We start from the raw sequence: 16,244 nt of genomic DNA, 5'->3' as shown, positions 1-16,244 counted from the left end.
ATTTCAGGTGTCTAATATTCTGTTTAATGTGTGAGGTAGCACTGGCTACAGATTTCTTAATTCTTACTTACCACACACTAAAAGTTTCCCTTGAAAGTCGGCTGTCCCAACAGCACAGCGTCCTGAGATCATAGGAGGGATCAGAGCATAATTATTAGCCTTCTCTACAGATTCAGGCTGTGATATTGCTGGACTACTACCAGATGGTGTGTTCAGTCTTTGGTTGACAGACAAAACTTCTAGTTTTCCAGATACCACTATCAGTGCTAATATTGTGTTTTCTATTCCAAAAGAAGAAATATGAAAAGTACTTAAAGCTATGAAATATACACATAAATATTTTGTACTACTGAAATGATCTTCAATGGCCATAACAATCAGAAATATAAAAATGGTTGAGGGGGTGGAAACTGGGGAACATCTGGGTGCAAGTGATCATTGTTCTATTAGGTTTGACGTGCTGCTACCCAGAATAATGATATTTTTGTTACAAATTTCAAAAAAGCAAATTTTGAAGGGATGTGACTAGAATTATCTGCAGCTAAGTTATTTGGAGACACTGATCAAATGTGGAAAATTGTAAATATTCAAGCTAAACATATTCCTTACAGAAAGAAATGGGTGGCTGCAAGTAATAATAATAATAATAATAAAAAAAAAAGGTTGGCTCACAAAGAGATTTGTGTAGGTTCACTAAAAATCATCACCTAAAAGATTTAGAATGACATAAATTCTAACATAAATTCTATGCTGTTGAGATATGACTCATGTTTTTTTTTTAAATAACAAATATAATAAAAAAATTTATTTTATAAAGACAATTAGGGATTGATATGTAAGCAATCTAGCTAGCTATGGTTATATAGAGAGTGTTAATGTTACAAAAAGTATTGAAACAAGAAAGTCAAAACTACAAAAACTGAGTTACTTAACATTTTATCTCTACTTTGGCAAATCATTGTAATTATGTTAGTTTGAATCTACTATTACTTAATAATAAAAATCAGCTCAATCACTTCTAATTATTAGTGAATCCTTTGTATTTGGAAACATAATTTCTGTTATATTCGATGACGAGGAACCCACTTTGAGACTAATAATGGCTGGAGACGGCTTAAATGGGTAATGAAGAAAAACTTTAATATAAGTTTATATGATAAATTCTGTTATATGATAAGAAAATGGTCTTTTATTGGGAAAATTTTTTTTCAATGTGAAGATTATTTATTTGTGTATAAACTACTTATGAGGTGAAGTGAGCACAATACATTTATGTAAGGTTAATTAGGCTAGTGAAAAAACCACAGTAATCAGAACAAACTGTCAGAAGTCTGATATCAAACTTGGCAGTTTATTCCGTTTACTGAGGTTTTTTTTCACTAATTGCTAAACATGATATTGTGTTATTTTTTTATGACAATTAATCTAATGTTATGCAGAGTCTGAAAAGAAGTTGACTTATAATAAATAAATGGATCTCACCATGCATACAAATTATGATTTTGGCAAGTCTATTCCAATGTTTGGTGCTTAACAAACAATGGTAGCTTGGAATGAAATAAAAAAAAAGCAAGTTGTTATAAGAGACTGTGTAATATTCAAGTGTATGTTATATATTTTATTTTCTTTAATGTATATGTATGCACTGAAAAAATAAAGAGGTGTTTAAATCTCATGAATATGTGTAATACGTTTTATTTTCCTGTTTGAGTAACTTTCAAGACTTAACATTATCAACACCTACTTATAAAAAAAAAGTCTACCCATGATGTTTACTAAACAGTAAAATGATTCACAAATGGTTAACAAAAATCTTACTCCCTGCAGCTGTTGTGGCTACTATTCTCCAATCTCGTTCCTCATCATCGGACAATGAGGACAGTGAAGAACACGAGTCAGACTTTGTGTACAAGAACTGACGTGGTTTATGGAATGTATTCTGAGCAGAACTTTTCCTATTCATTTTGCTAGGAACAGAAATACGCTGAGACAACTTCTTGTAGTCTTGGATCAAGTCAGAATCTATAAAGTCACCACTTTCAATGTCATTGCAATCATGTAAAGTCCCATCTGAGTTCAAGTATAACATGTGTACCTAGGTAAAAATTAAACAAAAAAAAAAACACATTGAAAACATCTGATAATTAAACAAATACTACACATAATTAGAGGACAAATTGATTTTAATGATGGTTCATTATTATACAAAATATTGTGAACGTACAGCATAACTTCTTAGGAATGTTGAATTAAAAAAAATATTTTGATTAGATTTGAACAATCCACAAACTGTTTACAAAACATATTCTAGCAAAACAGAAAAGAGGATCAACTTAGATAAAATTCACAAGGAACTGAACAAAATTAAAGCTCTAAGCATGACAAATCCAGAAACCCCCTCAGAAAAAAAAAAAAAATATAAATTATAATTAGTTTTATCACATTGTACATTTTAAGACATTTTTCACTCTTTTACAATTTAAATAATTATATAATACAACTAGTTTATATTAAAATATAAGCAGCTTATCTTAGAAAAATAATCCATTTAATATTTCACTATTTATTGGTTAATCAGTGGTAATATGGTTGTGTCCATTTTAAGCTTAAATAATCAATTATTACCTCTGCCACCTTAGAGATTGTTTTCACCCATGTGTGTGTTTGTCAGCAAGGTTTCTCGAAAATGGCTAAATGGATTTGGACAATAATTGGTATAAATTTGGACAGTGACTCAACTTAGAAGTGAATAGTTTTTAGAAGGTCAAGGTCATGAAAATCCAAAAAATCCCTATCTGTTAACACGAGGACCAATTTTCACATTATTTTTGTTCTATAACTTAGTAAAAAATGATTGGGTTCTGATGAAACTTGGTGGACATATGTAGAGTATTATTCCTCATTTTCCTACCAAAAATGGTCAGTGTCCATTGATAGTAATGGACATTCATACACATTTTTGTATTTTTTGAGGGTTGAATATGATCAAAGCCACGTGGCGGAGGTATGCTCTACTGAGTGCCCATTTAGTTAAATATAGCAAATGTTAGAATTATCAAAATATACAGAAAGCTAACAATGTAGAATTAGTTATGTGGAAAATATTAACTTGAAAGGTATGGAAGATCTACAAGTACACAAGAGCTATTTTGAGTTAAAGTTGAGGTGGTACTTGAATTTCTAATTACTCAGGCCTGCAATAGTTTTATTGTCTTAAAATTTTTACATGTTGGACAGTAATTCCTGTACGCTGAATCCAAAAATTATATCCATTTTTCTCCATCATGTACGGATTATTCCCAAAACGTCATAATGCAATACATAAAAGAAAGACCGCAACACATAGTTTTGAGACTAAAAATATAGATTTCACAAGAAAAATCAGGAGGAATGCAGATGCACATTCATTTAACATCAATGTACTTCCATTTTCTTCAGTTTGTTTGTATTTTTGTTAACAAACATAATAATAAAAATGTTCATTGTAGTAAATGAAATAATAATTTGATCTAAGTAAGAGTTTTTTCCTCTTGTAAAAAATCCTTACGTGATAGACAAAAATGAATATTATTTTCGAAATCTGTGTAGCTGAATTATGAAAAATCTGTTATTAAAACCAAGACAACTTTTATGAAGTGTAAATTTGCAGGCTTGTATAATTTAAACTGCACATTACTACTTCAGGTTTTACTTTAACTTAAAATTTCACCTACAACAAATAATGTCTTGTTTCTCAATTACTTTTCTAATATGTTGCTTTAAAGAAACAAATTATTAAAACTTCGGTGAATGTTGACATTATCTGAACAAATACATTGTAGGCAGAAAGTTGTCAACATGATAAAGAAGGTGCTCCCTCAGTTAGGCCAAATGGTTGTTTAATAATATTTGTATAAGAATGGCAAGTCAGAACAATTCAGAAAGGTAAGCTTCTGAAATGAACAATTAGCCAAATTTTTGTACTGATTTCTAGAACCCATTATCACTATTTAAATCACGTGAAAAGGTCATAATTAAAACTGCTATAAGTTATTTAAACAACATATTTCAAAAGATACACCTCAAATATTTTGATTTTCATACCTTATCAGTAGCAAGACCAATATTCAAATCATCTTCATCAAAATATTTTCTTATCCAATCTAACACCATTTCGCAGAGATGTTTCTGATTAGTTGCTTGCATTTCTTCACTACTATTTTGCAACTGTTCAACCTGAATGTGAGGAAGGCATAGAAACACTTTTTTCTGAATAATGTCATCTATATTTTGTCTGATATAATTGTCCACAGCTGAAATAAGTTCGGGATCAGAGTCTGGAGACAGGCCAGGAATGGAACGGACATCTACAAATTTAACTTTTCATTATCAAAGTTTCAAGTACTTAATATTTGAAAATTTATAACAATAATTGATGTAATCCTGATCAAAGAATATTTTTTACAGCATAATTAAAGAACCATTTGTGTAGTATTTATCATTACGAGTTCTGTTGAAATATCAGATGTGCTTAGTCAAATCATATACAAAAAAAATGCAATACTTTAAAACATATGGAGTCTTTGTCAAGATGGCCAAACATCTCGATATACTTGAAGCTTTGTATTGAGTGTGGGTCTTTGTACTTTTCTTTTGCAGTCAGTCTCAATAAAAGTTTAACCTAACTTCTGGTAGGGGGTATTAATAATACTCTACTGAATGTTTATTCATTTCAAATATTCAATTAATAACACAAAATATTAGCATGCATAAAGAATACAATGTCCTACACAATAACTATAATTTAACTGGCTTTCTAACTTAGCTGCAAGTTACTTGATTGAGGTGAAATCTGTGATAGCAACTTTGGATCTGTAGACCTAATAATTCAAATACTGTTGTGAGAATGAGCTAGTCTATTAGATAATTCAGTAAACTGAAACCTTTTTCTATTCAAGTAATGTGTTTGCAAATGTAGAGATTTATTGACATTTTGTGAATGACAGTATGTAATAGGAAGGCATGTCATGTGGGGTTGATTTTCAGGTTTATACCTCTGAAAATCAAGATTATTGAAGGCTATAAAATTATATCATGTCTTTGCACTAAAACTCATAAGCTGAAATAGAAGGTGGAATGAATATCTATATTGAGTAACTTGGAGTAAAAAAGTGTCAAGATATAGAGAAGGTTAAGAAATTAATAAAATATGTACTTTTGAAATCAAGAAAAGAAAGTTTGATTTCCTAACTATGATTTGCTGCCAAGTTTATTAACATACATTGATAATAAAGTAGTTTAATAAAATGTTGAGCTCTATAAAAAGGTCATAACATGCACAGTTTTACCCACCTGTATCCAAAGAGTTTATTAACTAGCTACAGATAACCTAAACGTATTAAAAACTCACCTATACAGTTGTCTGGCGAGAGATTTTTTATTAGAAATCCACGACATTGTTTAGCTGCAGAAGTCATCTTCAATTTAGTAGCTGCTACATAAGCTTGTTTGACTTTGTCAGCTGGCACCTCAAATCTACAGAAAATATTTTAATTTCTCAAATATGATGATCCCATAGCAGTACAATATGTAATTTAACCTAAATAGCTTTCCCACTATTATAACTACAATAATTATGATAGAAACCAGGACACAAGCAGTTATAAGACATATGAAGAGTATCATTCAAACATTTACCTTCCATAAATTTATGTACAAATATTTAACAAATATTATCAGATTTCAAACATAAAAACACTTCCATATCAGACTGCACAAGTTAACTGGTAATCATAATAATAATAAGAAGACCCCCCTCCCAAAGACAAATAATCAAATTAGGCAAAAAAAAGAAGAAAAAAAAGGACAAGCAACTTAGTTTTTCAATTTGTTAATATTTAACCCTAATATTAGCTGGGAGTCGATCATATAGAAATTTGCAGCATTTTGGTCATTGCAATACTCAGTAAATGACAAGAAGCACTAAAATTGACTTTATCTTAATTTAATATTAGAAATTTCACACAATACAATTTTTGTGCTCATCGATTCATCTCTTGCAGAGAAATATTCATTTGAAAATAAGTTTTTCTTCTTTTGTGTCAAAATTGTGGTAAAGACCCACTGCCTTTTTCAAAGTAATTTAACCATAGAACACCAATTTTCAGTAAAAATAAAAAGTCTATATACAGTGGGATATTATCTGAAAGTCTAATTATCCTAGTGTCAGTAGCAAGAACTGTGTGAAGTTTTCATGAAACACAAACATTGTGAGAAATGTAGTTAGAGTGGTCTTCCTGTTGAAGAGAGGTCATCCATAAACATTACAATCCAAACAAAAAAGGAGAATAAAACTGTAAAACAGAGAGAAGAAATCAGTGGTTTTATAGACTTGGATATGATTGATCAGACTTCAACCAGCAAGTCATAATAGTTGAAAAACATTTTTAGTTTCAACTAAAGAGTGTAGTGTATCCTAGTAAGATCTAACCTTAAGTTATGCAAAGTTTTATATAAGAAATTTATCTAAGACTTTTTTTCAAGGTTGCCACCAAAACATGGGAATTTCTATATGAATAACCCATGGTGACAATAATAATAAAATGTACAAACAAGCAAAAAAAACAAATAACAAGTGAAGTTTCAAATCTTACACCAAAATATATTCCATAATCAAATTTCTTTAGATATTCAGACAGTAATTACTGTCTTGAGCAATAACATCTTATAAATAAATAATTAAAAAAAAACTAGTTTATTTAGTTTAACAGACTACTACCATATGTTCTATATCATAATTTCAGCATTTGTGCATAAAGCTTATAATCTACTAAATTCTTACTTGAAGTTAGGACCAAGATTGTTGGTTTTAGTTATAAAAAATAAAGAGACGTTGCAAAATTAGTCCCTATTCATAGAAAAGTCTAATGCATATCTACAAGATAGGAATGACATATATCTTAACAACAACAACAACAACATACCCTTATGCCATTAACAAGAACAAATTAAAGAATAATGTAGTTACATAAGCTTTCCAACCACTTGTTCCCACATCTATGAAATTCAGTTGTTTAGTTCATGCAAATACTACAAAAATAATGCGTAAGTGTCACAGTATCTTGCTACCAACATGCAGTAACCAAGTGAAATATTAAAACTGACTGACTGATTGGTTGTTTGTTAAGCTTCACTTGAGGCTGTTTTAGGGCTATATGTGCAAGCCATCCCTAATTTTGAAGTTATAAAATATGAAGGGAAGGCAGCTAGTCAACACCACACACACACCATCAACTCTTGGGGTACTCTTTACCAATGAATAGTGAGATTGACTGTCACAGTATAACATCACCATGGTTGTGAAGAAAGTAAATTTGGTGATGGGCTTCGATCTCATGACCCGCAGATGGTGAGTCAAGCACACTAACTACAAGGTCAAAAACTGATTAAGCCCCTGCTGAATAACTTACATAGGCATAAATGCTCTTATAAAATGATTTATACATTATCATAAAACAGATATATTTGACAATAAATTAATAATGCACTCAAAACTCAGTTTAAATGTTTCAAACTTGATGTAAAAATTTTAATAAAACTGGATGTTGTCATTTTTTTTTAATGATAATAAAACAAGTAAACTGCAGCTTGTAATACTTCTGCATAACTGTAGTTATATGTGAAATGATGCAAGTCTACCTAACAGAACACTTTGTATCAAAAATACAATGAACATATCCCATTTAATTGGTATTAAGTACATATATTTTTGCTTCAGCATTTAATTACCTTAATATAATGTATACAATTAAAATACTATTTTCAAACAAGGGAGGCTTATGTAGCAGACTTATTATGTGAACCTATTAGTTATTTTGAATCTATATCATCTTTACTTACAGCTAAATTTAAATTTTTGGATAAGTCTTAATTTTCCATAGTATGAGTTTTAAACTTCAAAATTTATAAACATAATTATCATCTGCTGTGATATCTATTTTATTTCCATGTGGTTGATATATCAAATTGGAAAATTATTAATGAAAAGTAAATCTATGTCTCAGAATCATTACCTAGAGGAATAAGAGCAATGTTTTATTAAACAGGTTACATGGGTTTTAACACAAATCTTTTACAATTAAATTCTTAAAGAGAAAGTAAACATAACAGCATCTTAATTATTTTATTATGTCAAATTAACTGTCCAATTCCCATTTAAAAAGTTTAGAGTAGAAAACAAAAAAATAGATATTCTGAAATCAATCAAAAATTGGATTACATGGGTCATTATCCATCCAACTTGAAGAATGTAAACTCGTTTTGTATAACAGTTTCTAACTTACATTGATCACATTATGAAGTATTTTGAAGCCTGTAAAATGATGAAAAATTAAAGACAAATTTAGTGGTTAAACAAAAAATATTTAATTGTCATTATTGAAAATACAGTTTTAGTATTTTATAATCTCTCAATGCTTAAATTAAATCACGTTCAATAAAACTAAACCTGCTTACATTTTATAGTTTAGTTGACTGCTATCTGAACTTAAATATTTTTGGTCTTTTGAACATGTCCCCTGTAGCTAAGTGGTAGTTTTTAAGTCTGAAGGTTTATAATGCTACAAACTGGTTTTTGATACCCATGAAGGGCATAACACAGATAACCCACTGTGTAGCTTTACACTTAGCAACAAACAAACATCTTTTGTATAACAGATGTTAGAAGTATCTAATATTTAATTATAAAGAAGAAACTTCTGAAGAAGTCAAATTGTGTTAATGAGTTACTGACTTTCTTTTGTTCTTTCATCATACTTATAAAAAAAAAACGATATTGAAAAAGAAAACTATATGCCTTACAAAATATAAAAGAAGCCTAATATTTTAATTTTGAAACCCAACACAGATAACTTGTAATTTTAAGCAAAGTTAGATAACTAAAATTGAGAAATCCTTAAATGATTGTTTTCCATATATTCAGAAGCAGCCTTACCTTACAAAAAAGTTTAAGAAACATATTCCTAACATTTGAAACTAAGATTGTCATTACTGAGGATGTTTCCTATTGTCATAACAGCAGATTCACGTGCAAATTACTTAAAAGCAGATTAAGTCTTAAAAAATAGCATAACAGAATTAGTTATTACTTTACTATCACAAGCTCAGTGAACATTACTCTAAGTCATACTCTTATAGATCAATGATTATCAACTGTAAACTGAACTCTAATACACAATGCATTACAAAAAATAATGAACTGAATTATTGCCTCAAGCTTTCTATGTAGTTTCAACCTGTTATTTACAATGCTGCACTGAGTTTGTTTCACAAAGAAATCACTACATTGTTATTTTAATAGCCACTACTTAGTTCTTGCACAAACCTAGCTGTGTAAGCATACTCCACAAGCTTTTCAAAAGCATCAATATCAAAGCTACCATTGGTCTTAATCTGACAAACGTGGCCACCATTACGGTCAGCAGCAAAAAGCTCAAACAGATAAGGACTTGCACTGGCCAAGACAGCACGATGAGCATGTATTTCACGAATATCTTGGGCTGTTCCAACCTGGTTTTGTGGAAATTAAAATAAAAACATTTATCAGTATCTAAAAATATTTTATTGTTAAATGAAACAGCAATGTTAATAACTGCAAATACAGCTTTCAAGTGAATAATATGAATAAATTCAAAAGGCAAAGATCAACTCCAAATGCTTTTTTGTGTGTGTGATGCATTTTCTTTTGTTATTGAGAAGCATAACAACTCAGTTTTTTTTGAGAGGTGATTCAATAAAGTCAAATATCCTTACATTTTAAAATAAATAAGGCTGATGTCAATGTTTGTATTTAAAAAAAAACCTACTATCACATTAGACCTACTCATAAAAAACATTATTAAGTATCAATCACTTTAAAGATAGATTTCAGAAAAGTAATACAAGTCTTCAATCCAAACGTATATATTACTTTAACAACTGCCACATTGACAGTAATTTGTTTTGATTACTTCCAGTCATATATTTAATGTAGGTTTTGGTTGAATTTTAATTTTGATTGCAAAATGTTATAAGGTATATTTTATTTTCTATATGCACAAAATATTCTACTCATCTTTTTCTCTTTCCTAATTTTTATTTTTTTGACATTCTGTCTGCACATACATTATCACAGTAACTGCTGGAGCTTATAAATTGTCTACACATCATAATACAAGTGAAACTGATTATCTTTCACTGAGTGAGCATCATTTTTACCAATAATTGTATTCATTTCAAGTACAAAAAAAGTTATTCAAATAGAACAGAGAGAGAGAAACTGCACAACTTAATAAAAAAAAAGCTTTAAAATTAATCTAGTTAAAATATTTTTGGAAATAATTTTGCCCTGAGGGGTCATTACATGCAGTGTAGTTTTACTTTAATGTTGCTTAAAGTTTCATACATTATAATTATATTAGTAGAAAACACTTAATATCAAAAACTGAATGCAAGTTTTCATTATTAATATTGAGAGCAGATAGCATCATATATTTATGGTCGAAACAAAAAAGTTGTGGTTATGTATGTTTTTTCACTTAAAAACACAGCATCAGATATTTATATCTGTAACTATGTAACTCTTGACAATAAATATTAATATTTTTAGTTTGTATGTGTAGCAGAGAGGGTCATCACAAATGCAGTGTCCATTACTAAATCCTGAATTTTCTCTCAAAAGATGCTAGTGATCAATACTGAAAAAGCAAAAAATAAATAAAATAGATGATTTCTAAAGCAGTATCCATTAGAAATGTTTCAATATTTTTTAGAGGTATATAGTTTTCTGACTACATTTATATTAAGATTTTTTTTTACAACTAGAATTTTTTTTAATACTGTATGGTAAAAATATAAATATTTCTAACATCTGATTGAAATAAAAAATATATGAAAATGTGGTTCAAAAATTATGATTTTATAGCATTATAATCAAAATTGCTTACTAGTAGTTTGTATGTTGGGTAAACTTTATTACCACTGTGAAATCGTTACTAAATGATTTAGAAGGACTCAAGTTTAAATTTCAATAACATTGGATTGTCACAATGTTATTTATATCACAATGGACCTAACTTCTTGTAGTGTGTAGCTAAATAATAGTATGTGACTTTCATTTAAATTAGTTATCACAGCATTGCATAACTCCCCCTAAAAAAACAAAAGTTTATAAAGTGGTAGTAATAACTTCAATCTTAATTTCTTCAGAAACTGGACAGATTGATAACTAGAAGCAAAGATAAAAAAAAGATGGAAACAATAAATAGGTTTAGTATGTTTTGGGTAAGTGTTGATTTTATCTCAAGCCACATATATTAATTTTATAGATAACAGTAAGTATTTCTAATTGAACAATTAAAAGTACTAAACTCCTATATGTGAAATCAGGGTGTCATATATTTTATTAAGCCTTGTATAATCAGATGTATAAATACATTTAAGAAGCGATACTTTAGTTTATATAAGTAAGATATCAAAATGTGGTATTATCTTCCATACTTCCATCATGCCTAGCCATCAAGTTTCCTTGATCTCACTTCTACTGATTACTGGTTTTGGGGTTAACCAAACATACTGATCTATTGTGCTAGCCCAGCAAACATTCCTCAACTTAAGGATGCTATTGTAACAAGGTCTAAGCAATTCCTGCAAAAATGTTACATGCTGCATACCATTGTCAGGATTTGTTATAGTGGTTCTCCCTAGTGACATTTCCAAACACCAATGGAATGTTTATTGAATTTCAAGCAAAGGTACTCGCAAGTTATCTTCCCTAGCCACCCTTCATTTGGAAGTGATAGTTTAGAGGGAAATCAGCTAGTCTACACCAATAATGCCAACTCTTGGGTTACTCTTTACTGATGAATAATGAGATTGACCATCACATTATAATGCCCCTATGGCTGAAAGGTGAATATGTTCAGTGATGGGATTTGATCACATAACCTTCAGATTGTGAGTCAAGCATCCTAATGACCAGACCATGTCAAGCATTCCCCACTGGAATGCACCTCTCAGGATTCTTCATGCATGTACACAATGTTTTACCCATAGATTGCACTGTTTGTCTTACAAAATGTTTCAAGTACCCATACTGACTTCATAAGCACTGTTTACAAGCTAAAATATTAAACTGCATACATTTTAGCCATTTTACTTTAAGAATTTGCTAAAATCAATTTACATCAAATTTTATTTGAGAAGTTTAGCAAAAAATGAAAGAGTTGTGGTTGACAAGTGATCATATTAATTCATCAATGCCTTTCCACAAGACAACTATAAATAACACTGGCTATAAAAAACCCACTGAAATAAAGCTCTTAATGCATATAGTCCTGACCTACTATAGTATAACTTCCATCTCTTTTGGTTTTCTTGAGACCAATCTGCAACTGATGTTTTTAAAGCAGCCGTACTCTACCAGATTCATAACACCACACATAAAGCTTACCTAACTGGTATAAAGAAGCTCAAAAAACAATATGTCACACTAATTGGGGAGTACATTGAAAAGTGATACCTAGTTGCCTTTATCTTTATCACCACTGGTGGTTATTTGTTAGTTGTGATATAATATGATTAGCATACAGGAAATTAATTCTGTTTATTTCTGAACCTCCTTGTAATTTATCACTTCATGTAAAAATTGTTTTTAATATCAACCTTAAATAGGTTACCTGCAAGATAACATCACAGAATTGCTTATTTTTCCGCAGCTTATTGAGATTCAGCAGTGTTTGGTTAATGTAGTTACTGTCTTCAAAGACAAAACTCTCTGCAGGTCTAGGTTTGGACTGTATTTTGTTATTCATTGTTGCTACTACTGTCAAAAAAATTGAAGAGTTCAGGCTTCCTTTTAAATTATCAACATCAGATCCAACACATCTAAAAGATGAAAAAACATTATTTAGAAGCAATTAGAAAGAAAATGAACAGGCTTTAAAATATGTTTTGCATTTTCAACTGTTAACTCAGAGAATTTTAGGAACTAAATTTATTATCCAATGTTTATATACTACATTGTAGTACAAGATGTAGTTCTCTGAAAGGAGGGGAAAACTCTAGAAAACTTTCTATATTTGTTGATTTGATAGTCACATGAGCAGTAATAAAGTTATTACTGCTTGTGTGACTATAAAATCGACAAATTTATGTATTTACAAAGCTGAACTGAATTGGTGCGAATTCAATTAAAAATATTTTTTTTTGAGATTTTGCTTTATTATTTGACCTATATCTGAAACAAATCTTTTAAGTCTGAAACTTCTATTAAATATTGCTATTTCCTGAAACACATGTACCAACAGTACTTGCTAGTGTTTAAAAATTCTAGCCTTTCTCTAAATATTTAATCAGGTTTAAAATGATATCTAGTGCCAACATAAATATAACAAAATGTTTTTTTATCACTATAACAATACTAACACACTCTTGACAGTCTAATATATCAAATTTAATCAAATTATATTTTTTAATGATTTTGTACATCAAACCCATATTTTACATTTTTGTTAAGCTACTTAAATAATTTTTAATACTTTCTCAGAAAGTGTAAAATTGTTATATTTTATTTTCTACCTTGATCCATACATATCATGAACTACATTGCTCACTTTATTTGTACTTAGAATACAAAACTTATCATGAAGCTGTACAAAAATATGAGGTGCCCTCACATCACAACTTTCTAACTAACATTTTTAGATTATGCTGGTTAGTTAGCACAGGCAAAACATTAATTCAAATATAAAGCACCATACAGAGATAGTCACTTGCATAAGAAGAACATTACTTACATTGTTAGTTATATATATGTAAAAAGCCATTTCTCATACCATATTTCATAAGACATATTTACGTAAAAAGCTATTTTTACTCTAGGTTCTACAGATAATAACATGCAAAAATGACATTCATGATGTTAGGAAAACATGTAGGTTCACAAGAATCAATTTAAGACACAAATACAAAACCCTTTAGTTATAACCTGAGTAGTTTTGAAATGTGGACCTTTCTTCCTCAGGAACAAACGGATGAAGAAAAGTCTACCTTTCAAAAGCACTTGGGTTATAGTATTTTGTATTTTATTTAAGAATGACAAATGTTATTTTTCAATACAATCTGGCCTACTAAAGCTGCTACAGTGAAAACAGACTGAACAATTCAGAGAAGCACTGAATAATAAAAACTGAATTGAAAAAAAACAATGGATTCAACAGGAGAACCTTCATATTCCCAGCAAGTATTCACAATCTTGTCTATGCATTCATTAAAATTGAATATGAACTGTTAAATAAAAGGGATGATCAAGTCACTTATTTTCTTCAAATGCTATAAAAACAAGCAACACCATAAATAACAAGTAATATATAGCCAATTACCATTTTACAATTAGAACACAAAAAAGAACAAGATCATCTCTCACCCACAAAGGCAATAAACAAAGATATCAAAAACAAAATAAATGTAGTCCTTCCTATTGCATGTACCTATTTACCAAAAGTTAATTCCTATTAACATGATCACATACACCACTTCATCAGGAAAGTCATTCCAGAACTTTATAACAACCCAAAGTATAATTCTGTTAAAAAACAAGTAGGACTGTTCTTCTAAAACTTAGACCCATTACATTAAGAAATTCAGGTTCAGATTTTTAAGATATTCATTCTATCAATCAAACAGACCAGCTACAGAAAGATACAAGAAAATGTCTAACATTTCTGAAGATCTAAATCTAGTTACCTTTACTTTTTCTATGTTGCATGTTCCAGAAAAAGCAAGTGTAAAAATCCAAGCCTCTCCTGGTACTTTTGTTTTAATCACACATCATTCAGTTAACATGTCTCAACACTTTTTCCAATGAGTTGATATCTCTCCTGTATATATATAAAAAAGATTATGCAATGTATTTCTTACAAAATAACTATTCAAGTTAGATTTGCATTAAAACAATGTATATCTTAATATGTTATCTTTGATATTTTAGATTAATAAATAAAACTGCCATGATAGAAAAGAAAAAAAACAAAACAAAACAAGATGTATCTATATAAATATAATAGTACTGTCTCTTGCATGTCCATGTAACTACTTCGTAGGGTGTTGATAGATCTTCACTAAAGTTGGTGTGGAGGTTAATTGGATCAATGGGGAGATACATACAAATATTCAGTTTTGCATTTTGCAGTTTTTATGGGCGTTTTTTACCACTACCTCACCTCCTGTGGATGGATCTTCACCAAATTTGATAGGGAGGTCATTGGATTCATGAGGGGGATACATAAAAAAATTTCAGTTTTGCCTTTGTGGTTTTTATGAGCATTTTTATGTTATTTACAACTATTTCGTCCCATTTTTGTGTTTTGCAGTTTTTATGGGCGTTTTTAATTCTTTACAATTACATATAAGAGAAGCAACTTTTCATGTCCTAAGATAACCTTTCATTAATCATTAATTTACATAATTAACATCCCTTCGGGGACCGGTGCTCCAGCTAGTTTAGAAATAAGTAAATTTCTAGCATGTAGTTAATTTGGTTTTAGAGCCTAAAATTGTTTTGTGTTTCTACCAAAATTGTGTGGTTAAAACCTCGGCAATGAAAAATTATTTTAGTTAATTTAAGGTTTTCCTGATGTCTACGTAGTAGCGTAATTTCACACTTATCAAAGAGTAAGTCGATTAACTTACCATATTCTGTTACTGAATTCAACTCCTTTCCAGTAATCTCAGATTCACTTGTAGTAGTAACATCCTATCACTTAATGAAGCAGTGTGAAAGATTCTTTAAAACATCACTGATTACATGGTTTAAACTGTGTCTGTGTGTGCGTCGCAAAATACATACCATAGTAATTTCTCGTTAATCGTCTTCCGTCCACCAAACTATATTGCATTACAAATAAAACCACGACCTCGGGCAACATTTCGTAAACAAATTTTCCAGTTTCCAAAAACGAAAATCATTGTATCTAGTTTACTTTTCAGTTTGGATTCGTCATGCGTAACACTTGTACAGAAATTGAGGAAATACCGGATGCACTTTCTCGGAGATGTAATACCGCACGTAGTCTGTGTGACTCAGAGATTTGTTGTTAATACCGAAAGCAGCAGCAATTTAATAAGTATCGACTATCTATCTGTATTGGTATATCTCGTTTTATTTTGAAAAACTTAATTATAATATTGTTGCGTCATCGAGATCACGTGACAATTCTCACGCTCTCTTG

At 29.9% G+C, this 16,244-nt stretch overlaps 1 protein-coding gene across 2 annotated transcripts in view; it reads right to left on the bottom strand.

Moving 5' to 3' along the window:
• The window catches only part of LOC106462119 (influenza virus NS1A-binding protein-like), a 40,176-nt gene that overhangs the window by 6,953 nt on the left and 16,979 nt on the right, over nt 1–16,244 (bottom strand). The window contains exons 2-8 of one of the 2 annotated variants that reach the window (XM_022389259.1): nt 14,761–14,894; nt 12,693–12,838; nt 9,362–9,546; nt 5,390–5,514; nt 4,084–4,346; nt 1,819–2,095; nt 72–281 (exon numbers count right to left, since the gene is read on the bottom strand). In XM_022389259.1, the coding sequence (XP_022244967.1) occupies nt 72–281; nt 1,819–2,095; nt 4,084–4,346; nt 5,390–5,514; nt 9,362–9,546; nt 12,693–12,838; nt 14,761–14,782 (1,228 nt within the window). In that variant the 5' untranslated portion in view covers nt 14,783–14,894. Of the gene's footprint in view, nt 1–71; nt 282–1,818; nt 2,096–4,083; nt 4,347–5,389; nt 5,515–9,361; nt 9,547–12,692; nt 12,901–14,760; nt 14,895–16,244 lie in introns of those variants that run through there. The other variant, XM_022389260.1, reaches the window with a different exon arrangement.

This window comes from Limulus polyphemus, unplaced genomic scaffold (assembly GCF_000517525.1).
Source record: "Limulus polyphemus unplaced genomic scaffold, Limulus_polyphemus-2.1.2 Scaffold1098, whole genome shotgun sequence".
Taxonomy (NCBI): domain Eukaryota; kingdom Metazoa; phylum Arthropoda; class Merostomata; order Xiphosura; family Limulidae; genus Limulus; species Limulus polyphemus.
This window is presented reverse-complemented; position numbering and strand designations above follow the sequence as displayed.